A 20,379-nucleotide genomic window follows, 5' to 3' on the forward strand; every position below is an offset into this window, starting at 1 on the left:
AGTTACTGCTGCTTTCTGACCTCCAAAACATTCTCCTTCTGCTATTAGGAGAAAGAGAGAGAGAGAGAGAAGAGAGAGAGAGAAAAAGGGGGGGAGGAGGGAGAAAGAGTTGGGTGGGGGGGAGAACGAAATAGGGGAGAAGGGGGGAGAGACAGAGAGAGGGAGAGAATGAAGGACATTATTTTTATCTGATAGCTTAATATTAGGGGAAATGAGCCCTGACTCCCTAAAACAAAACATACTTTTAAGCTATTTAAGGTAATTGGCCTCTCCTTTGCTAGTAACTAGTTTAGAACTGGCCATGTGTTCCTATTCTAGCCAATTTAAGATGAAGTGCTTAAAGTTCTGGGAAAGGGGAAGCCATGCGTTCTTTCTGACCTTGAGACTTAGAATTGCAATTAGCTTCTAAAGGAAAGCCCAGTGGAGGCAGAGAAAACGACTTCAAGCTCCGAGTTAACTAGTTTTGCATGCTTACCTAAGAACGTCCTATAACCTGAGATGAAAACGTGTCACTTTTAGTCTGACGTTTATTACAGCAGAAAGCATTCTAACAGTGAGAGTGGCATGTAAAAGTCATACAAGCACACACTCATAAAACATTTATTTTTTTTTCTCATTACAAAAGCAGTATATGTTCACTTTGGAAATTTGGAATTAAAGGAATTCACAAGAAAGAAGATTTTAAACATCACTCAGAAATAATGATATCAGTACTTTTTATTATATTCTTCTATGGTTCCTATACACACATTTAATTTAATTATTATTTTAAAAAAGATTTTATTTATTTATTCATGAGAGACACAAAGAGAGAGAGAGAGGCAGAGACACAGGCAGAGGGAGAAGCAGGCTCCATGCAGGGAGCCTGATGCGGGACTCGATCCCAGGACTCCGGAATCACACCCTGAGCCGAAGGCAGACAGATGCTCAACTGCTGAGCCACCCAGGCATCCCCCTTATACACACATTTTATAAATTATATAACTGTAAAAATTAGGCTAATAGTTTTAAACTTGATTTTTGAACTTAACTCTAACAATTAAATTGAAGATTTAAATTAACTTTAGAGATCAAACTCAACTATATTCTTCTATTTAGTTTTCTATGCACACAGTTTTTAGTAATTAGACAAGCTCAAAGCGTTGGCTCAACATGTGAAACCAGGCTACAGGTAAAATAGGTGAAATTCTAAACATATTAAACTGTCCATAAGTATTATCTCTTTATGACTACAAAGTAAATTCTGAGACCAGGTCACTTTAAGGAGATTCCTAGCTCATTTACACTGATATATACCATACCTTGGAAAGTAATATTTATGACACCCATTTCTCTTATAGTTTATTTTTTTCCTTCTCAGCTGTTATAGCTCTGTTTCTTGGGCTGAAATTGAATTAGTGCAGTCTTTGTTCAATTCATTGTCATTCATTTATGTCATTTGTTTACTAAATTGACTTGCAAGAGGAACCCAAACTATACCCAATTTTATATGCTACATAAAGGAGACAACCCAGATAGAATTCTGAATTCATTCTACAGAATATATCCTTTTTTTTTTTTACAAGGAATCTTCATCTTTTGTTATGATTGGAAATTGAGTAAATGACTGGAATATCAAATGTATTGAATAGTCTCTGTTGAATGGTATATATCTTTAATTTAAAGCCACATTTACCTTTTGAGCTATAAATTTTAATTTAAATCCATATTATAATTTATATTACAATTCAATTTATATTATATTTATATAATATACTTATTTCTGAAAAGTTTTTAATTACATATTGAGCTTTAGGAAAATTTTTAAATCTGAAGTGGTGAGTAATCAAATTGAAATAATCCAATATTAATATTATTATGCATGCTTATAAGCAAATGAATACATTCTGATAAAATTTTATTGTAAAAACCGTTTTTTATACAAAATCAATAAGGAACTCAACCTTTTTTGTGACATGAGCTCCTTTGGCAGTCTGGTTTGGCCTATAAACCTCTTTTAGGATAATCTTTTTAAATGCATAAAATAATACAAATAGAAATAAAAGAAAAACAGTTGCATTGAAATATAATTTTGTGCATGGACCATAGGTTACTAACCCCTGCACCAAATTTTGAATAGCCCTTTAGTTAGTATCAAAAAATGCCTGAGAGCATATCTAAATAGAACAATTTCTGGAGATTCTAAGAGTCAAGCTGACATGTGTTCATTAAACACATATCTAATAAAGCCCTTAAATTATATCTTATATATGTTTATATGTTTGTTGTTTTGCCTTTAAGTCTGGAAGTAAGAATTGTATCAAATTAGGAATAAGTATCTGATAAAGATTAAAGAAGAAAATTGGTTTTGTTGTGACTTACCAATATTGTGTCATTTGGTAGAACTATTAAATCTTGGCATCAATATACATGCCTTAAAAGTTAATTTTGAGCATTTCAAAACATTATATGTTTCTCGATGCCTTGAATTGAACCTTGACCAATTCAACTGTGGAGTTGGCACATGGATTGATGAATTAAAGGTATGGGCTTAGTAAAAAAGAAGATATGAATGAAAGAGTAGAAGGAAGGAGCTGAATGGTGACAAACAGATTAGTGGAAGTGGAAATTAGAAAATAATATAGGCTGTGGAAACACACAACACACACACACAACTACACTGAAGAATATGTATGAGAAGAGAAAAATAAGGAAAGACTACATTAGTCTAATTAGTAATTTACTTTCCACAGTTCTCTATGCCCTAGAAAATTGGAAATTACATATTGTCTTTGGGTGGCACTACATACCTCATATGAATATAATAGTATTTTACCTATTTTTTAGGAAGAAGTTAAAGGATGGCTGAATTTCTTTAGAGTCCTTTATAAACATTTTTCATTGTGTATATTGCAGTTTCCTAATTTTCATCCTCCCCTTTTTTCATGGAACAGGTAGAAACAGGCCTGAATTAAAAGAGTTTTGTGCCCATATATTTTGAAAACCATCACTTAATGTGAATATCAGTAGGTGTTACTTACCATTTACAAATTTTCTTTTCCTTGTCTCAATACTTTGTTGATTTCTTTGACCTGTATATATTAAAGCACACTGTCATTTTCAGTGTGCTTCTTATGTATCAAATATCTTTTCACTTGTGCATTTGCTTGATTTATTTGTTTTTCTCAGTGACTTTTGGATTATAGATTTAGTAAAATCAGAAGATGGAAAAAATCTCTCATATTAAAATAGAGTGCATGTTATATATAAAACATAATCAATCTTTTCTTGATTGTATTAAAAACAATGTTATTACTACAGTTAATCACCACGAACTCCACTGACTGCAGCCTAGAGGAGTGTTCTAACCTTTGTCCAAATACTAATCTCTCTACCCCTCCTCTTTTTATGAAGGCGCTTCACACTGTTCCACTGGGATAAAGACTGGGATAAAGGAGAACTACTTGTAAGTTTTATCACATTGGTGGAATGGTTGGTGAGTTGGTTGCTGAATACTTAAAACTTCAGAATGCTTTTGAAATCAAACAAAAAATTATATTTGTTGCATTTTTTTAACCAGAGGAAGGAAAATTGATCCTATGGACAGGGATATTTTCTGTGCTTTGCATATTATTGGAACATAAGATATAACTGCTGCTAGGCTCCTTGGAAAAAAAACTCTTTTTTTTTTTGTTTATAATAGTCACAGAGAGAGAGAGAGAGGCGCAGAGACATAGGCAGAGGGAGAAGCAGGCTCCACGCACCGGGAGCCCGACGTGGAATTTGATCCCGGGTCGCCAGTATCGCGCCCTGGGCCAAAGGCAGGCGCTAAACCGCTGCGCCACCCAGGGAACTCGGAAAAAAAAACTCTTAAAGGCATGCCTAGGTTAAAGCTGTGTTGTAGTTTCCCAGCCTTACTTTTTGTCTTTTTTAAAAATTTTTAAAAAATTTATTTATACGAGAGAGAGAGAGAGACAGAGACAGAGACACAGGCAGAGGGAGAAGCAGGCTCCATGCAGGGAGCCCGACATGGGACTCGATCCCTGGTTTCCAGGATTACACCCTAGGCTGAAGGTGGCACTAAACAGCTGAGCCACCCAGGCAGCCCTCAGCCTTACTTTTTGGAATCTCGATGCCTTAGGCCATGGCTATTTAAAATTTTTATATATAATTAGACAAGGAGAAAGTAATAAGATTACACATTACCTATGTAAATGTGTTATAGAAGCCCAGAAAGGGGACAGATTAATTCAGAAGTTTATGATTATGAGGGAATATTTTATTATTTTTCTTGAATTTTCTTTTTCTTTGTGTTTGTGATTTTTATTTGCATTTGAGTTTCTGACAATGTGTTTTCAAAAAGAAAAAGGATGTTAATATAATCTTAAACTGTTTATCCGTAAATGTGCTGCAACCTTTGTGTTTATTATTCCCATTTGATGAAATTCACCACCTTGCTCTTCTTTATATGGCTTCCTACATAGACTATCAATTACAGAGAGAAATATCCATATATAAGTGGATCAAAGCATGGATTTAAAAGAGCAAAAAGAAAGAAGAAGTGATTTACTGGATCTGACACCCTGTTTAACATTTCAGGATCAAACCAGTACCAAATTCCTAGAACATAGTAGGGAGTCCAGCACACAGTAAACGAAGTGGCAAATGCAACTGTCATTTTCAAGGTCCTCAGCCGAGCTCTTGGTATATTATTCTTGGACTGATTCAGTTGTAATTCTGTTAGATAGAGAAAAAAGTAGATATTTAAAGACCAGTTTTATTACAAAACCAACATGGAAATAAGAAAGAGAGATTCACTAATTCAAACTAATTAATGGAATAGGGAACAAATTCCAATATTTTTCATAATGAAAATTTGTTTGAAAATTTTCTTTAATGTTTAATATTCCAAGTTTTCCCCTATGTCACATAACAAATAGAAAAGACTAAAAGATAGCAGTGTTCTTAAAAATAAATTTCCACCAAATAATTTGGATTTGAAATGTATGGGTACTCAAACTCTTAAAACATAAATTTGAGAGTAGACTAAAGTTGAGCTAAATTGAATTGTGTGTTTACACAGAACCATACTTACTATCTCTGACAGTAAAGATAATAAGAATCACGTATGGATGAAAGTGTATGTCCAAAATATCTTTCTCAACCATGTGCTTCTCTCTATGATATTCAAAACTATTTCCCTTTTCATATCAGTAAATCACTTAAAGTCCACATGTAGGTATGTGGGTGATGTATGTGTGAAGCTTGTATGTGTGGCATCTGTGTGGTGTATGTGAGGTGTGTGTGTTTGTCACATATGGTGTGTGTGTGTAAATTCACTAGGGTTTAATGGAATTTTTGACACTCACAGGCTGCCTGCATGAAATTTAGCACATAGTTCTTAACTGCAGTTTTAAAGTGCTCAAAATCTGTTCTTGTATTTCATAAGCCAGAACTGCTATTTTGAAACAAAAAATGCCTTTCCCATGCTGTATGTTTCATGAGGGACATAGATCATGCTATTCAGAAGCAACCATTTTGCAACTTCTTATTCACTGATCACAAAAGAATGGAAATATGGATGAAAACATTTGCGTGCATGATGTTTTAACTGTAAAATTAATTTTTGACTACAAATGTTAAAGTCAGTAATTTATTGAGAACAGGTAGGTTATGGATTTCTGTCATACAAACCTAATTATCATTTACTGTGTACCTTGTTATGGGCCTTGTTCTTTTCACACATTATTTCATTTAATCCTCAGTATCTGTAAACTCTAATGGTATAAGTAATAAAGCAATCAATAGGAATGGACACATTTAAGGAAGCATCTTGGCTTAGCACAGGGGCTGAATCTGAAAAAATGTTCAACCTCCTATAACTGTCCTTCGACCTCTTTTGAAATATCATCACATATCATTATTGGTTTACTGTTATACCGTCTTCTGCAAGACTGTAGATTCCATGAAAGCAGGATAGTTAGTGGGCTGTTTTATCCACTGTGGTATCCACATCTATCACCATTTCCAGCAATATTGAGTAGTTAATACATATTGGTTGAATAGAGAAAAGATTAATTAACTAAATCTGTGTTAGTAATATTGAACTATTGCTCCTTGCCTCTGCTGTTTTATTTCTCTGCTTCTGCCTAGCTCACATTTCTTCCGATTAATCCCTATTTGGGATTTATCTTCTTATTCTCCATATGGCCTTCTTAGATATCCCTTATAGAACTGAATTTCTCTGGGATAAGATTTTGAGGGCAAATGTTTTTGTATACTTAAGAAGTATCAAATACCCATTTTGTGCTGGGAACTGCTCAAGTATTTATTATAGAGCATTTCCACAATTATTTCCTTGAGAAAATATCTGCTGAGATTAGTAATCATGCTACAGTAATTAAGATGATTTTCCTGTTAAGTTGTACCACGTTTAAGTATGCACCATGCCATTGAAAACATGTCTTTTGGACGTCAGGCCAATATAGCCACGCTTAATTTGCAAATTTATAAATTTAGTTTTCGAGACTACTCTGGATTACTGAAGCAAAAAAGGTACAACCACAGCTGTGAAGATTCAGATGAAAGAGTCAACTCCATATTCAAGAGTATTTCACACAAAACACACATGCATACATGTATACAGTTATGTTGTGTGGAAGAGGGGATCTGAGTGGGAAATGGAACAGCTTAACCTTAGCAAGTCTTTTGACTACCACTTGATGAGGCGTGCTTTGTGGTATTCTAGAAATCAGGCGTTTGGCGTAGTGTTGTGGTGGCCCAGCAGGAGCAATTTGCCAATTCGTATCTTGGGTAAAATGAGAAAATTGTTATTTCATTTTTAATTTCACGGTACAACTTTGGAACATTGGGAGATACCAAATTACTTCATCTGTAAACTGAGGATAGTAAAAGTATAATATAAGTATTAGCTCTTGGAGTTACTGTATTAAATATGCAAACTGCTTTGAACAGTATCTGGCACCTTGTACATGCCATTCTGCTGTGAACATTGCTGTTAAAATCTGTTTACCCACAACGAACACCAAATCTAAGAAATACGTACCGTGGGGATCCTGATGAAGGACTCGTGTCAGAGTAAATATGATTTTTGCATTGCAGATTAGCGTGATGAGAAGAGGGATGATGAAGAGGCAGCTGAAGGTGAAGAAGTTATAAAAGGCTTGATGCCACCATTGTGGAAAACTGCAGTGTGTTACACATTGGGAGAAATCCTCTGTCTGTCCAGAGCTATCTGCTAAGTGGATCATCCTGAAGATGTACAACTGTATGAGAAAAGAAAAAAAATTAGAGAGTGGCATTACTTTCTTTCAAACACTATTTGCATATTTTCTTGAAAGCTTTTTCCTTTTGTCTTCTGCAGGCCTTTGAACATGTTACCCAAAGCAAGGGCTCAGCTCCTTGATACTATCCTTTTGACCCTTCAGTAAAAAGTTGTAAAAGGATCTTAACTTAAAATATATTTGGATAATGTGAATGAATCTATAGGATTTTATTTTTTTTCAAAATTATTTCAAACTAGCAGAACAATCATCAACCAAGGATTTAAATACTATTTGTATTTCAATATCAGCTATAATTATGCTGAGTAAAGTTTTTGCAAGTGATTTTGTCTATCATTGTATCTGCAGCACCCGAAACTGTGTCCAGTGGTTAGAATGTGCCCCCCAAATACATATTTAAATTTTACTTTTTTGAGACAGAAAACCCCATTAAAATGGTCAAAAGACATGAATAGACTATTCACAAAAAAAGATATAGCAGTGCCCTTTGGCATATGAAAAGATGTTCAACCTCATTTGTGATTAAAAAAAAATGCCGGTTAAGGCTATACTGAAATGGCATTTTTCATTCTCAAAATTGGCAAAAATGAAAAATAGCAACACATTCTCATATGAGGGTGGGTTGTGGGGAAATAGATACTCTCCCACACTGCTTAGTGGGAATGCAAATTGGCACAACCCCTATGGAAAAGAATTTGGCAATAAGTGACATATCTATATATGCATTTACCTTTGACCCAGCAATCTGACATCCAGGTATTTACTCAGAAGATACACTCCTACCTCCATTATATGAAAATACATAGGCACAAGGTTGTTATTGTTTGTAATTGAAAAACATTGAAAATAACATAGAACAGTAGCTGAATAAAATGGGGTGGACCACACCATGGAGTCCTATACACCTGCATAAAAGGTAAGAAATATTTCTAGGTATATTTATGGTACGTGTGTGTGTGTGTGTGTGTGTGTTTATTTTGTAGCTTTGTCTTCTAGGAGGCTAGGAACATCCTAGTAGCAATAAACACATTTTGTACCTGGATTTCATTGTCTAAATACCATTCTCTATCAAAGGGCACCAGAGCTCATTGGAAAAGTGAATGATTCTCAAGGCTGGCATAGACAAACTACAACAGGTGCTTGGAACAGCTTGTGCCCAAAATGCAAAAGTACTAAAAGAATAATGGAGCATGTCCAAAGAGGTCTGGAGCCACCTTGACAGAACTCCCATTGGCCAAATCTGGGACAGCATAAGCATTGAGAACAAAACCCAAACGCCAAAAAACCAAACCCTGATAAAAAGGCATGATCAACCATTGAACAAAGTAAGAATCCTTGAGTCCACGCTGATATAAATTGTGAAACAATAACAGCAAAGAAATGGGGAGGGGGGAAGAACCTCTTTATTATAGAAAGCAAACTAATAAATGTATAAGGAATAATGAAAGTAGTGATTACTGAATGGTAATGATAAGTGATTCAGGTAAGAATCATCAATGGATAGTAAAAACATGGGCAAATTTTGAGTAAAGCAGGATATTTATATAATTTCTAAATATCTACCTGCAAGTTAGTCATTATGAAGAGTAAATTAATAACTTGACAGTACAAAAATAACCAAATGATTAAATTAACATTGCCAATAATGGAACCATTGGACAGCAGCTGCTTCCTTATATAATGCATTGAAAAGTATTCACCACCACTACTTTGGTATTCCTGTTTAAAGTGCATAACTTAAATTTAACCATGGGAAAACATCAGAAAAACTCAAATAGAGGGGCATTCTACAAAATAAGTGGCCTATACTCTTAAAAAATGTCAATGTTGTGAAACACAAAGAGAGACTGAGGAATGGTTCTAATTTAAAGGAGGCTAAGAAGATGTGGCAACTGAATTGAATGCATAATTTTGGATTTTCTTTTGTTAAAAGGGACATTATTGGGACATTTGGTGAGATATGAATAAGTTATATAGATTAAATAATAATATTTTTTCAGTGCTAATTTCCTGATTTTGATACTTGTAATGTGGGTATATGCCAGAAAAAAACACACTGAAGTATTTTTTAAAGGGACATCATATCTGGATTCACTTTTAAACAGTTCGGAAAAAAATGTATATATGAAACAAAGCAAATAAATGGATGCAGTAAAATGTTAATATTGGGGAAGCTGAAGGAAAGCCATTCCAGAAGTCTTCATGATTATCGCAACCTTTCATTAAGTGTTAAATTGTGTTTTTTAAAATCACAAATTGAATCAACTACTTAAGAAATGTTTCAAGTAGTTGTCAAAAACCAGTTCTAATGATAAGTGTCTACTTACTCATTCCTTCCCCATTTATGAAGCACACTTCTTACCCAGTCATTTCTAAGTTTCTCCACTGAGAAACTTCATTTTACTGTGACACATTATTAAAATGAAAAGCATGCCCAAGCACTGTAAAATTAATAGCAAATAAATTAAAACAAAAATGTTACAGGATTTTAAAAAATTTTAAGCAAATGAGAGACAGTATTGACTCTTAAAAGTTTCTGACTCAATTAATAAATTTTAACTTAGCTTAATTAATCAGCAGGCCCAGGATTTCTTTCCTCTTTGGGGCATTGGAATGGGAGTCAAGTGTGCCTTAAAAAAATGCTGTATTTCCTTTCTTTGCTTGTGGAGTAGAAGATTTTTAAAAGGTATAAATATAACATACTATAAATAAAATATAAGTAAACGTAATATAAAACATAATGCTGTATCTTTTATTTGTAATTAAAATGTTGATTTTCAGTTTCAGATCTTTTTTCAAGGGCAAAACAGTTATTTTTAAATTAATCCACTAGAGAGCGCCCAATGACCATATCATCAAATTTAAAGTTCAGAAACTCCAACACCACTTCAACTGATTCTTCTTTACAATCCAGACTTTTTCCACATCACGAAGGAACCATTTAAATTTTCTATACTGCCTTGCAACCTGCCCTTATTTAAAACTCAGTTATGAATTTGATCCAACAGATGTTGTGAGTTGAAGTCTTTGGGTTACTTCACATAGAACCTGAGAATCTAATATTTCTTTAAAACCTTAGCTACTTCTTTCCCCATCTTCCCAACCATCCTTGGACCCAGATGACCCAAGTTTGACTTTGTGTTCTGCACTACTTTGCCACATTTTCACTTTAATATTTCATGTTTTTAAATCATTATGAAACTTTCAGTAAAATGACAAATTAAGTGCTATGATTTGAACTAATGGTTATCTTTAATATCTTTATTTAATATACTTAATGATTCAATTTTAAAAAAGATTTTATTTACTTATTCATGAGAGACACAGAAGGAGTGGCAGAGACAGACAGAAGGAGAAGCAGACTCCCTGCAAGGAGCGGGATGTGGGACTGAATCCCAGGACCCCCAGGATCATGCCCTGAGCCAAAGGCAGATACTCAACCACTGACCCACTCAGGCTTCCCTCAATATTTTTCTTCTCCTTCTTCTTCTCCTCCTCCTCCTCCTCCTCCTCCTTCTTCTTCTTTCTTCTTCTTCTTCTTCTTCTTCTTCTTCTTCTTCTTCTTCTTCTTCCTCCTCCTCCTCCTCCTCCTCCTCTTCTTCTTCTTCTTCCTCCTCTTCCTCCTCCTCCTCTTCTTCTTCTTCTTCTTCTTCTTCTTCTTCTTATTATTATTATTATTATTATTATTATTATTTTCGAGAGAGCAAGTGCATGGTGGGGAGGGGCAGAAGAAGAGAAAGAGAGAATCTTAAGCAGGCTCTACACCCAGTGCAGAGCCCACCACAGGACTTGATCTCACAACTCTGAGATCATGACCCAGAGCCAAAATTAAGAATTGGTTGCTTAACTGACTGAGCCAAGCAGGTGCCTCAAATGCTTATTGTTAAAGCGCCTTCTTGATGAAAAACTATCCTTGGTGCTCTCTGTCATAAAAGATGAACCAGATATATCCTGCTATCAGAGAATTTAAATTTGGTAGGGGAGCTAAAGCATGTATGTGACACCTGTCACACAAGGTAGATTGTTGTAAGTTCTAAAAGAGTGATACAGAAGAGTGTTACAGTAACACAGAATCTTACTCGCCCTTGAATTGTTTTAGGCTAGGTTCAGTTTATTTTGTGCTCGAAATCCACGTTCATTAGAATGATTAATATAGGGATCCATTTTACTTCAGTGTTTTGTTTTTTGTCCTTGGATTATAATTCTTTAATTTCTTAGTTTCTTCTTTCTTATCCTTGGCCCCAGGTCTCATCAGTATTTGCTTTATTTTGCCATAAACGAGAACAATCTGTTTTTCTTCTTTACAGTCATTTGCAGATGCTTCTTATTGTCTTCACCCTCACCTTACCCCAGGCTACATTATCACCAAATCTTTTCCTGTTGTAATTATCTTTAGATGATGTGCTTCAATTTTCTCATCTATAAAATAGGAGATATTAGTAGTATTTACTTCTAGGAGCTGGCAAGACAACTAAATGGGTTAATGCTTGAAAAGCATTTAGAGGGATCCCTGGGTGGCGCAGCGGTTTGGCGCCTGCCTTTGGCCCAGGGCGCGATCCTGGAGACCCGGGATCGAATCCCACGTCAGGCTCCCGGTGCATGGAGCCTGCTTCTCCCTCTGCCTGTGTCTCTGCCTCTCTCTCTGTGTGTGTCTCTCATGAATAGATAAATAAAATCTTTTAAAAAAAAAGCATTTAGAAAAATGCCTGGCACATAGTGCCATATAAGTATTAACCATAACCGTTATTTTTATAAAAATTTCAAGACACACAACTTATAAACGTGTATTCATATATATTTATTTATACATTTATAAATGTTTACCATGTGTTTTTTCCTGATAGCTCTTAACTATCTATTCTCAATTTAAGACTTTCCTGACTTTTCCTTCTCTAGCCTCCTACAAGAATAAAGGAAATAGATGATATTGTGTAGTGTGATCCAGTGTAGTAGCCAATAGGTCTGGGTATGGAGTTAATTGGTACTGACACCTGCACTTACTAGACAGTAATCATGGGCATTTTATATAATTTTCTTAATCTTAGTTTCTGTGTGAATACAATCAAGATAATAACTGTATACAATATATAGGGTTTGGGGAAGCCTTATTATTATTATTATTATTATTATTATTAATATTAATAGTGCAGCAAAAGGATTTAGCACAATTCTTGACACATATTTATGTCTTCAATATTTGTCATCACCATCATCATTATCATTGTTATTTATTTATGTTTATTGATGTTATTTATGTTATTAGCATGCTACTCTATGTTCTAGTATAGTTCTTGGCATATTGTATATGTGTGGTGAGTATTTGTTGCATTTAAGCTGCTTGTCAAGTTCAGGAGTGCATTCTAGTCCTATCAGGTGCATTCTGTGTGTCAAGGCAAGCCTCTATACATCTTCAGATCACATATCTTTACACCAAAGACCAAAGGACGTCTCATCTATCTTGCCTTCCAACCTGGGTTAATGATAGAATTTAAATCCTGTCAGCATGTAATGCTCCACGTTAACACAGAAAAACTAGTGGTATGAACTTCTGCAAATGATTCTTGTGGTGGGAGATGATTGCCATTGGAAACCATATGATTTTTGATTAGATATAAACACACCTAATTCAGGAAATGTTTTCTCCTCAACATGCACTTACCAGCCTAACCACACATGGTTTTAAGGCAGATTTCCTTTCATGTTTGTCCCTTCCTTTCCTTCCTTATTCTTTTCTTGCTCTCTCTTTCCCTCTTCATCCCTCACTCTTCCTTCCATCCATCTTTTTTTTTCTTTTGAAGATTTTATTTATTTATTCATGAGAGACACACAGAGAGAGGCAGACACATAGGCAGAGGGAAAAGCAGACTCCCTGTGGGGAGCCTGATGCAGGACTCGATCCCAGGACCCTGATATCATGACCTGAGCCAAAGGCAGACACTCAACCACTGAGCCACTCAGGTGTCCCTCTTCCATTCATCCTTATATTACTGTTACAAATAATACCTTCAAGACTTAAATTATTATGCTTTGGCATATATAGCTTTCAGAATGAGTAGGATAGCCTGATGACTAGGAGGTAGTTTGGCTAAACTGACTTATCAGTCACATTGAATGCTATAATTTGAGAAATTAGAAATAATCAATCTTCATATAAGCAATTATCTTTGCAGTCCCTTAAAGAATCATGTAGTTTTTATACTCATATTTCCTGTTATTTTCCCTCCTGACTTCAAAAACTCTATTATGAACAAAGGAGTGAAAACAGGCAGAGGGGAAGGAATGAACATTAATGGAATGTCCAATTATAAATTCTTGTACTAGGTGAGTTTATGTATCTTATTCTTTACAATTTATTCTTCACCATTATCTTTATTCTTTTAAATTTAGTTAAGTGATTTACTCAGAGCCACAGAGATAGTAAGAGACAGCATTGAGATTTGAAACCAACTTTGTTTAAAACCCATACTCATGCCATTTCTACTATTCCATTGCCTTCCAAGCTTTGCTGCAGGAGATCTAAGGTCTTCAGAGACCATGAACGGGGCTAGTGAATGCCCAAGCAGAAGACTGGCCTCTCTTATCCCTCTTCAACAAGAATAGCTCCACTTATATGTTTCATGTATTGGGACCCCAGATAGAATTTTGCTTTTTAAAAAATTCCATTTACTAAGAAAAAAATTGAAAGTTCAGCTAGGCTATGCTGAAACTTCTGAAAATATATCCTCAAACCATCATAGAATTACTCAAGTAATAGACGATCAATATATGCACCAGAGGATGATGATTAAGGTCATCCTTTCAGTGTAAATTAGCCTACGGGATGCATCTTTGTCAATGGGCTCATTCCACTGCATGGTGAAGCATGAGGAGGGCTTGGTATGTGCCAGTCTAGAGATAGAAATGTGCCCTTTCAATCTCTTATCCTCCCCATTTAATATATGTAAGCATTAGTCATGGGATTCAAAACCTCTTCTATTCAGAGAGAAAGCAGAGAGCTATAATAAAAAGAAAACCTAGACTTAATAAAAAGGCATGAGTCCAACAACCCAACTGACCCTGGGAAAGTCAATGAATCCCTGCAGACTATTGTTTTTGAACTGCAGATTGTACCCATTGGTTAGTTGCAATCAACATTAAAAAATGAAATGAAACACAGTTGAATATTTATTTTATGAAAAATTTTCTCAAAGTCTGTTGGGTTACTGCCAGAAGTATTTGCCTGCCACTGCTCTCAAACTTCTTTGTACATTCTCTGATGCACTGGATAGGGATAATATATACATGGCTGTTATGTACTGCAAAGAATGGGCTTTTTCAGGAAACTTCAGTAAAGTGCTTTGTAAATTTAATCTGCTGCTGTGGATGAGTCATGTGTTTCACCATAAAATAATACCATTATTTTCTGTGGCCCATCTTCACATAAATCTCTCAGGAAGAGTAATGTGTTTGAGGTCAGGCTATTACAGGGACATCCTAAACAATTCAAATTTAATTTCATATTTTCTTTTTACTACATCAAGATAGATAAGTATTTGACACTACCTTTCTATTATTGCTGTCATATACTTAGATGAAAATAATTGAATTAATAAATCAATATATTTTTTATAGCCTCTGGGACAGTCCTTTAAGGGAGACTGATGTTATTGGTTTGCACTTCAGTTATTATCATAAACTGACCTTCATCAGTATCCTAACTTACTTTCCAAATACCTGTACTTATACAATGACCTCATATTGGTAACATTATGTCCTAAAGCAAATGTTTTCAGCTCTTTCAGAGCCTGCCTTCCCCCTCCCTGTCAAACAAACAGAGAAACAAAGAGGCAAACACTCCTTTTCTCAATCTACCTGCCTATTTCAATGGTTGTTAAAACTCCTTGGCTAAAAGTATTGGAGCTGTAGCTTACACCCCTCTGGTTATTAACTCCCTAAATCCAATTTGTTGCCAAGCTTTGTTTTTTTGTTTGAAACGTCCCTCTTACAATCAGTTCTCTCTGAGACTATTTTAGCCACCAACCTAATCACCTCATTGCCAGAAAAGCTGGAAAAGATTTCTCTGTCTCTCATGTCTATTTGGGTCTATGTAAATTTTCTAAAAGTATTTTTGTTAAAAAAATCACTTTATTTCTTGCCCAGGACTCACAAAGGATTTATGGTTCCCACATTAATTTCAGAATTTCCCCATGATTATTACTGTCTTTTATAATCCAGGTCCATCATACCCCCATTCACTGATTCATCCATCTGAAGTTTTTGTTTAAGGAAAAGGTGAAGGATTTATTTGATCTGAAGAGAAATCACATTATGCAAACATTTTAAATTTCTATTTTTGCTAGTTATCTTATTAGGTAATGTAAATATTAATTAAGTTGAACTTAATGGAGTCTCCATCATTCAAGAGTATATTCCTTTATAGCAAAGACAAGCAAATGCATAATTATGATGTTTTATGACAAATAATGTGCTATGAGGTGGAAGAAAAGGAGCAACCACCAAATCTGATTTCCTGCTATCCCACCTCTCAATCTTTTACTTCAGCCAGAGAAGTCTGAAAATTAAGCACACTTTTCAACTCTTGCTGAAAAATACATGTGATCTTTGACTTATTTTTTTCCATCCAAATACCATTCATTTTAAAAGACTCAACGTATCCTACCTATAACCTTAAAACATTCCTTCCCCATTTCCACTCTTACTCATCTCTCCTTCTTCTTACACTTGTAATAGATTTAAAAAATGTTTAGTATATAGTTGCATTAGTTTTATATAAGTTTTGTCTCCACAACTGAATTACATTTCCTTTGAGGGCTGTTTCTTTGTTTCAGTATCAGACTCAGTGTGAAGAGCCTAACTTGCTTATCTTCCCCAAGAAAACCAGTAAGTAAGGAGCACTCTTAATTTAAAGAAATGAAATGGAAACTTTAGGCATAAGCCTTAGCTAAATAACCTCATTTGGAGAGACACATTCACTAAACCTATTCTTGTATATTTAGTCACTGTGAGAATCATTATAATATGCTTTTCTCCAGGGAAATCAAAACACTAGCATTTCCCATTTCTCCTGCCATAAAATACACCCTAATTAAATTGATCTAATATCCAAAAAGTATTAGTTAAGTGAGGAATTGGTGGGAAAATTTGGTAATCCAACTTTCTGGTGCTTTAATGTATTTAGTGGGTTCTGCAAGGCAGGTTTTTTGTTTGTTTTTGTTTCTTTATTTTTTTAACCACCTGGCTCATTTAGAATGTCTAGATAACTTCCATTTGTAGTGGCCAGTTTTTGGAACATTCTAGTTAACTTTGACATTACTTCTCGACACATCTTTGGACCCTGGGTTCATCATCAGGGTATGTCTAGGGACAATTTACTTATCAGTCATTAAAGGATCTTTGCTATCTGTAAGAATGTGTCATTTTCTTCAGAGATATGACTGCTGAAAAAGACAGATTCTGCAGGCCAATTAATCAGGTTGCCTCTGATGAGAGCAATCTGGGGCAGTATCTGCCTATACCAGAGGGCCTCTGCCTACACCAACAATTTTAATTTTGCTAACAGCCTGTTGTAGTCCAGCCTACTTCCAGATAAGCTCAAGTCAAGCTCAGGGAAATATTCAAATTTCAATAGTCCAGGATTCTTATTTTTCCTCTTTGTTCAGTCCCACCCAGCTGCAAACTACAGAACAACATACTAGTTGAGAATCATTCTAAATTGCAACAAGACAGGATAGTTTCCCTCAAGAAGTCCCAAATGACACAGATTATAAACACTTCCTACTTGTGCAAATTTCACAGTTCCTAAAAATTCTCTCAATTTACCATATTAATCAGAGTGAATGGAAAACTAGTTGAGGGACACCTGGGTGGCTCAGCGGTTGAGCGTCTGCCTTCAGCCTGGGGTATGATCCTGGGGACCCAGGATTGAGTCCTGCATCGGGCTTCCTGCATGGAGCCTTCTTCTCTCTCTGCCTCTGTCTATGTCTCTGCCTCTCTTTCTGCCTCTCATTAATAAATAAATAAATTCTTAAAAAAAAAAAAAGAAAACTAGTTGAAAGAATAAGATGGGGATGAGGTCAAATTTGACAATAGCTGCATTTTTTGAGGAGCATTTACTACATACCAGAGATTATGCCAGACACTTTAATACATTGTTTATTTAATCTTCATGAAAGCTGCATAAAGTAGGCATTACCTCCATCTTATAAATGAAGGAACTGAAACCCAGAGAAGCTAAAAGATGTGCCCAAGGCAACAGAGCCGGGATTAAACTCCACTCTAATTTCCTGAGTCCAAGCTCTCCAAGATACGACAATACTGCCTTTGACATGCAATGCTGCATACAGTAGTCAAGTGTAGATAGGAAATCTGTGATTGCCATATGCTAACAAGTTCATGATCTGGTTTACCTGTGGTCCAGCAAAGATACCACTGAGGAGCCAGGCCAGGCCAATCATGGACTGTCCGAGCTTGCCATTGTTTTTCATAGCTAGAGGCCTCGTGATGGCCAGGGAGCGGTCCAGGCTGATCACTACCATCATGAAGGCTGGGGCATACATGGAGAAAAGCTTCAGGTAGCTGAGGACTTTGCAGAGGAACTCTCCAGCATACCATTGGACTGTAATGTTCCACATTCCATCCAGTGGCATGACAATCAGGGTCTCCAACAGGTTGGCCAGGGTCAGATGTTTTAAAAGCACTTTCATTCTCGAGAGCTTCTTCCCTTTCTCTTTCTTTTGAGTCCACTTCTGAAGTTTCAACAAGAAAGAAGCATTAAAAATTGTAGAGAGAAGAAAAAGGAAGAAAGTAACTGTCACTCGGATCTTCCCAGATAAGGTCAGGGTGGGGAGGTTGCCCTGCATCAGCATGTTGCTGTTGTTTACGGCTGAGCAGTGATCTTGATTCTGTTCAGGAGAGGCACTTGCCATATTTCCTTACTGATGGAGCTTCAAGACTTGTGTTTCTGGCGCTTCTGATGTTTTATTGTAATCTAGCCCACAGCTCCGTTTTATTTCTGCCTTCTTTAGATGGAAACGTCATAGGTTTATGTCAAGTGTTGTCCCTGAGCTACTTTATGTTTAACATAAAAGATCAAGGTGAACTTGTTTTGTGGGCTAATAATCCAACAGAGTGCTAAAACAGAGCATGTCAAACACATTCTGAGGGCCAAATGTAACTTAGTACCTCAGCAGATGGCCTGGTTTTCACAACATTTTTCCTAAGTAGAGAAGGTCGAAGCTTAGTTTTGAATTTAACTCGTGCTACTCTTTACATAACTTTAATAAAGAGATTTTCTAAAAACTAGTATTATTGCTTTAACAGGTACAAAATGAAAATGAAGAAAAATACTAAAAGAGAACTTTATCCAGTTCAAATCTGTTTTAAGAAATTAATTCATTTCTCAAAAACATTTGTTTTTCTTTTCAATCACACGCTGCTATACATTCAGACACTAGACAAATATGTTCATTTAAAACCATCCTCCACAAAACGTCATATTACTTTTATTTATTTTATTTTTTATTTATTCATGATAGACCGAGAGAGAGAGAGAGAGAGAGAGAGAGAGAGAGAGAGAGGAGGGCAGATACACAGGCAGAGGGAGAAGCAGGCTCCATGCAGGGAGCCGGACGCGGGACTCGATCCCGGGACTCCAGGATCGCGGCCAAAGGCAGGCGCTAAACTGCTGAGCCACCCAGGGATCACTTTAGCAGATATTTAAAATATTGTTCCCAAGATTCCTGATAGCAGAAATTGCTACTCCTTCAAGCTGAACATTCTTCACACCAGATGGCCTTTTGAATTGTGCAAGTCAGTTACCATAATTTTTTGGCTTTCACTGTCTCAACAATGCTGTCCACTACGTTTTTAAAAAATTAATCCTCATCTCATGAACCCACATATTATGCCACTTTTCCATTTTTTCCATGGCTTCATCACACAGTGATTACGCTTTAGAACTCTCTAGAGCAGCCACGTGTTCAGATCAGCAATTTTTCTCCGCCTTTTTCTGTATGTACTGGATTGTTGATTCATTAACAATGAACTCAGCCACTGGCACTATTACTCTTGCCTGAAGGAAGCTTATTTAATACACATATTTCCTCTGTAAGGCACATCACAGCCTTCTTGTGCTTATGAACACTGGACAATAGTACTTCAGCACTATGTTTGGGGCCATTTTAATCAGTGAAATCATTACCAAAATGTACAAAAATGTGAAAAACATGGTACTAAATACACTATGGAAAGGAAGCTTGCTTATAGTGTGACAGCTGTAATGAGAAGGGCAGAGAGAGCGTCACCTTCTCTAACCTCTGCTGGAAACTGCACATAGGTAGTTTCCCTCAAATTTATCCCCTCTCTGTATATGCACATGTCTAGGAATAATTATAAAAGCACTGTGGATATTGATTTGGGGATACAAATGAATTTTAACAAATAAGTGAGTTTACAAGTAATAAGGATTGCCTGTACATAAAAATCAGTGAGTAAAACCAAAACGTTAAAGAAAAATAGAAATTTCTACTAGAACTTCCAAGTAAGTTCAACTGTATTACAAAACATAAATTGTTTATAACATTAAAAAGCAAAGTGTTATCAGAACTTGACAATAGATTGAAAGAAATATGTTTTTTGAGTTCTCAGCTGTTGAGAGTTTAGGGGAGATAGTGAAATTACGTTTATATAGAATATTTAAAAAGGCATTTCTTTTACATCTGAGATTTGTGACCATAAAATTTGTACCTACTAGATTAGCCAAATGAGATTCCTTATAACAGTTTATTATTCTGAAGAACTCAGAAGACTTTGCATACACATCATGTCAGCTAATCTGAGCAGGGCCACATGTTTGAAACCAAACAAAACAAGGTAACCATTGGATAGATTTTACAAATCAGAAAAGCTATTACATGGGGTCCCAGAAACCAAAAAAAAAGAAAGGAAAAATATTCACGATAAAAATCTAATTATTTTGAAGTATGATTTGCCTTTTGTCTCTTATTTAGGGAAAGAAAAAACTGGAGCATGAAAGCTGTATTATTAATTTCTACCTTTCCTTTCCTGCCTCTTTCCCTTTCCCATATTCATCTTGGCT

General features: G+C 35.6%; 1 protein-coding gene across 2 annotated transcripts; it reads right to left on the reverse strand.

Moving 5' to 3' along the window:
• Positions 1-4,471: 4,471 nt before the first annotated feature.
• GNRHR (gonadotropin releasing hormone receptor) lies at positions 4,472-18,208 on the reverse strand. Of its 2 annotated transcripts, none has more exons than XM_055342422.1 (3): positions 17,690-18,208; positions 7,046-7,265; positions 4,472-4,716 (listed from the first exon to the last, which is right to left on the reverse strand). In XM_055342422.1, the coding sequence occupies exons 1-3, from the start codon at positions 18,206-18,208 to the stop codon at positions 4,472-4,474; spliced, it is 984 nt and encodes a 327-aa protein (XP_055198397.1). The 2 variants fall into 2 exon arrangements, with proteins under 2 accessions (XP_055198397.1, XP_055198408.1); XM_055342433.1 differs by having other exon boundaries at positions 4,689-4,716; positions 7,046-7,137.
• Positions 18,209-20,379: the final 2,171 nt, after the last annotated feature.

This window comes from Nyctereutes procyonoides, unplaced genomic scaffold (assembly GCF_905146905.1).
Source record: "Nyctereutes procyonoides isolate TBG_1078 unplaced genomic scaffold, NYPRO_anot_genome, whole genome shotgun sequence".
NCBI lineage: Eukaryota > Metazoa > Chordata > Mammalia > Carnivora > Canidae > Nyctereutes > Nyctereutes procyonoides.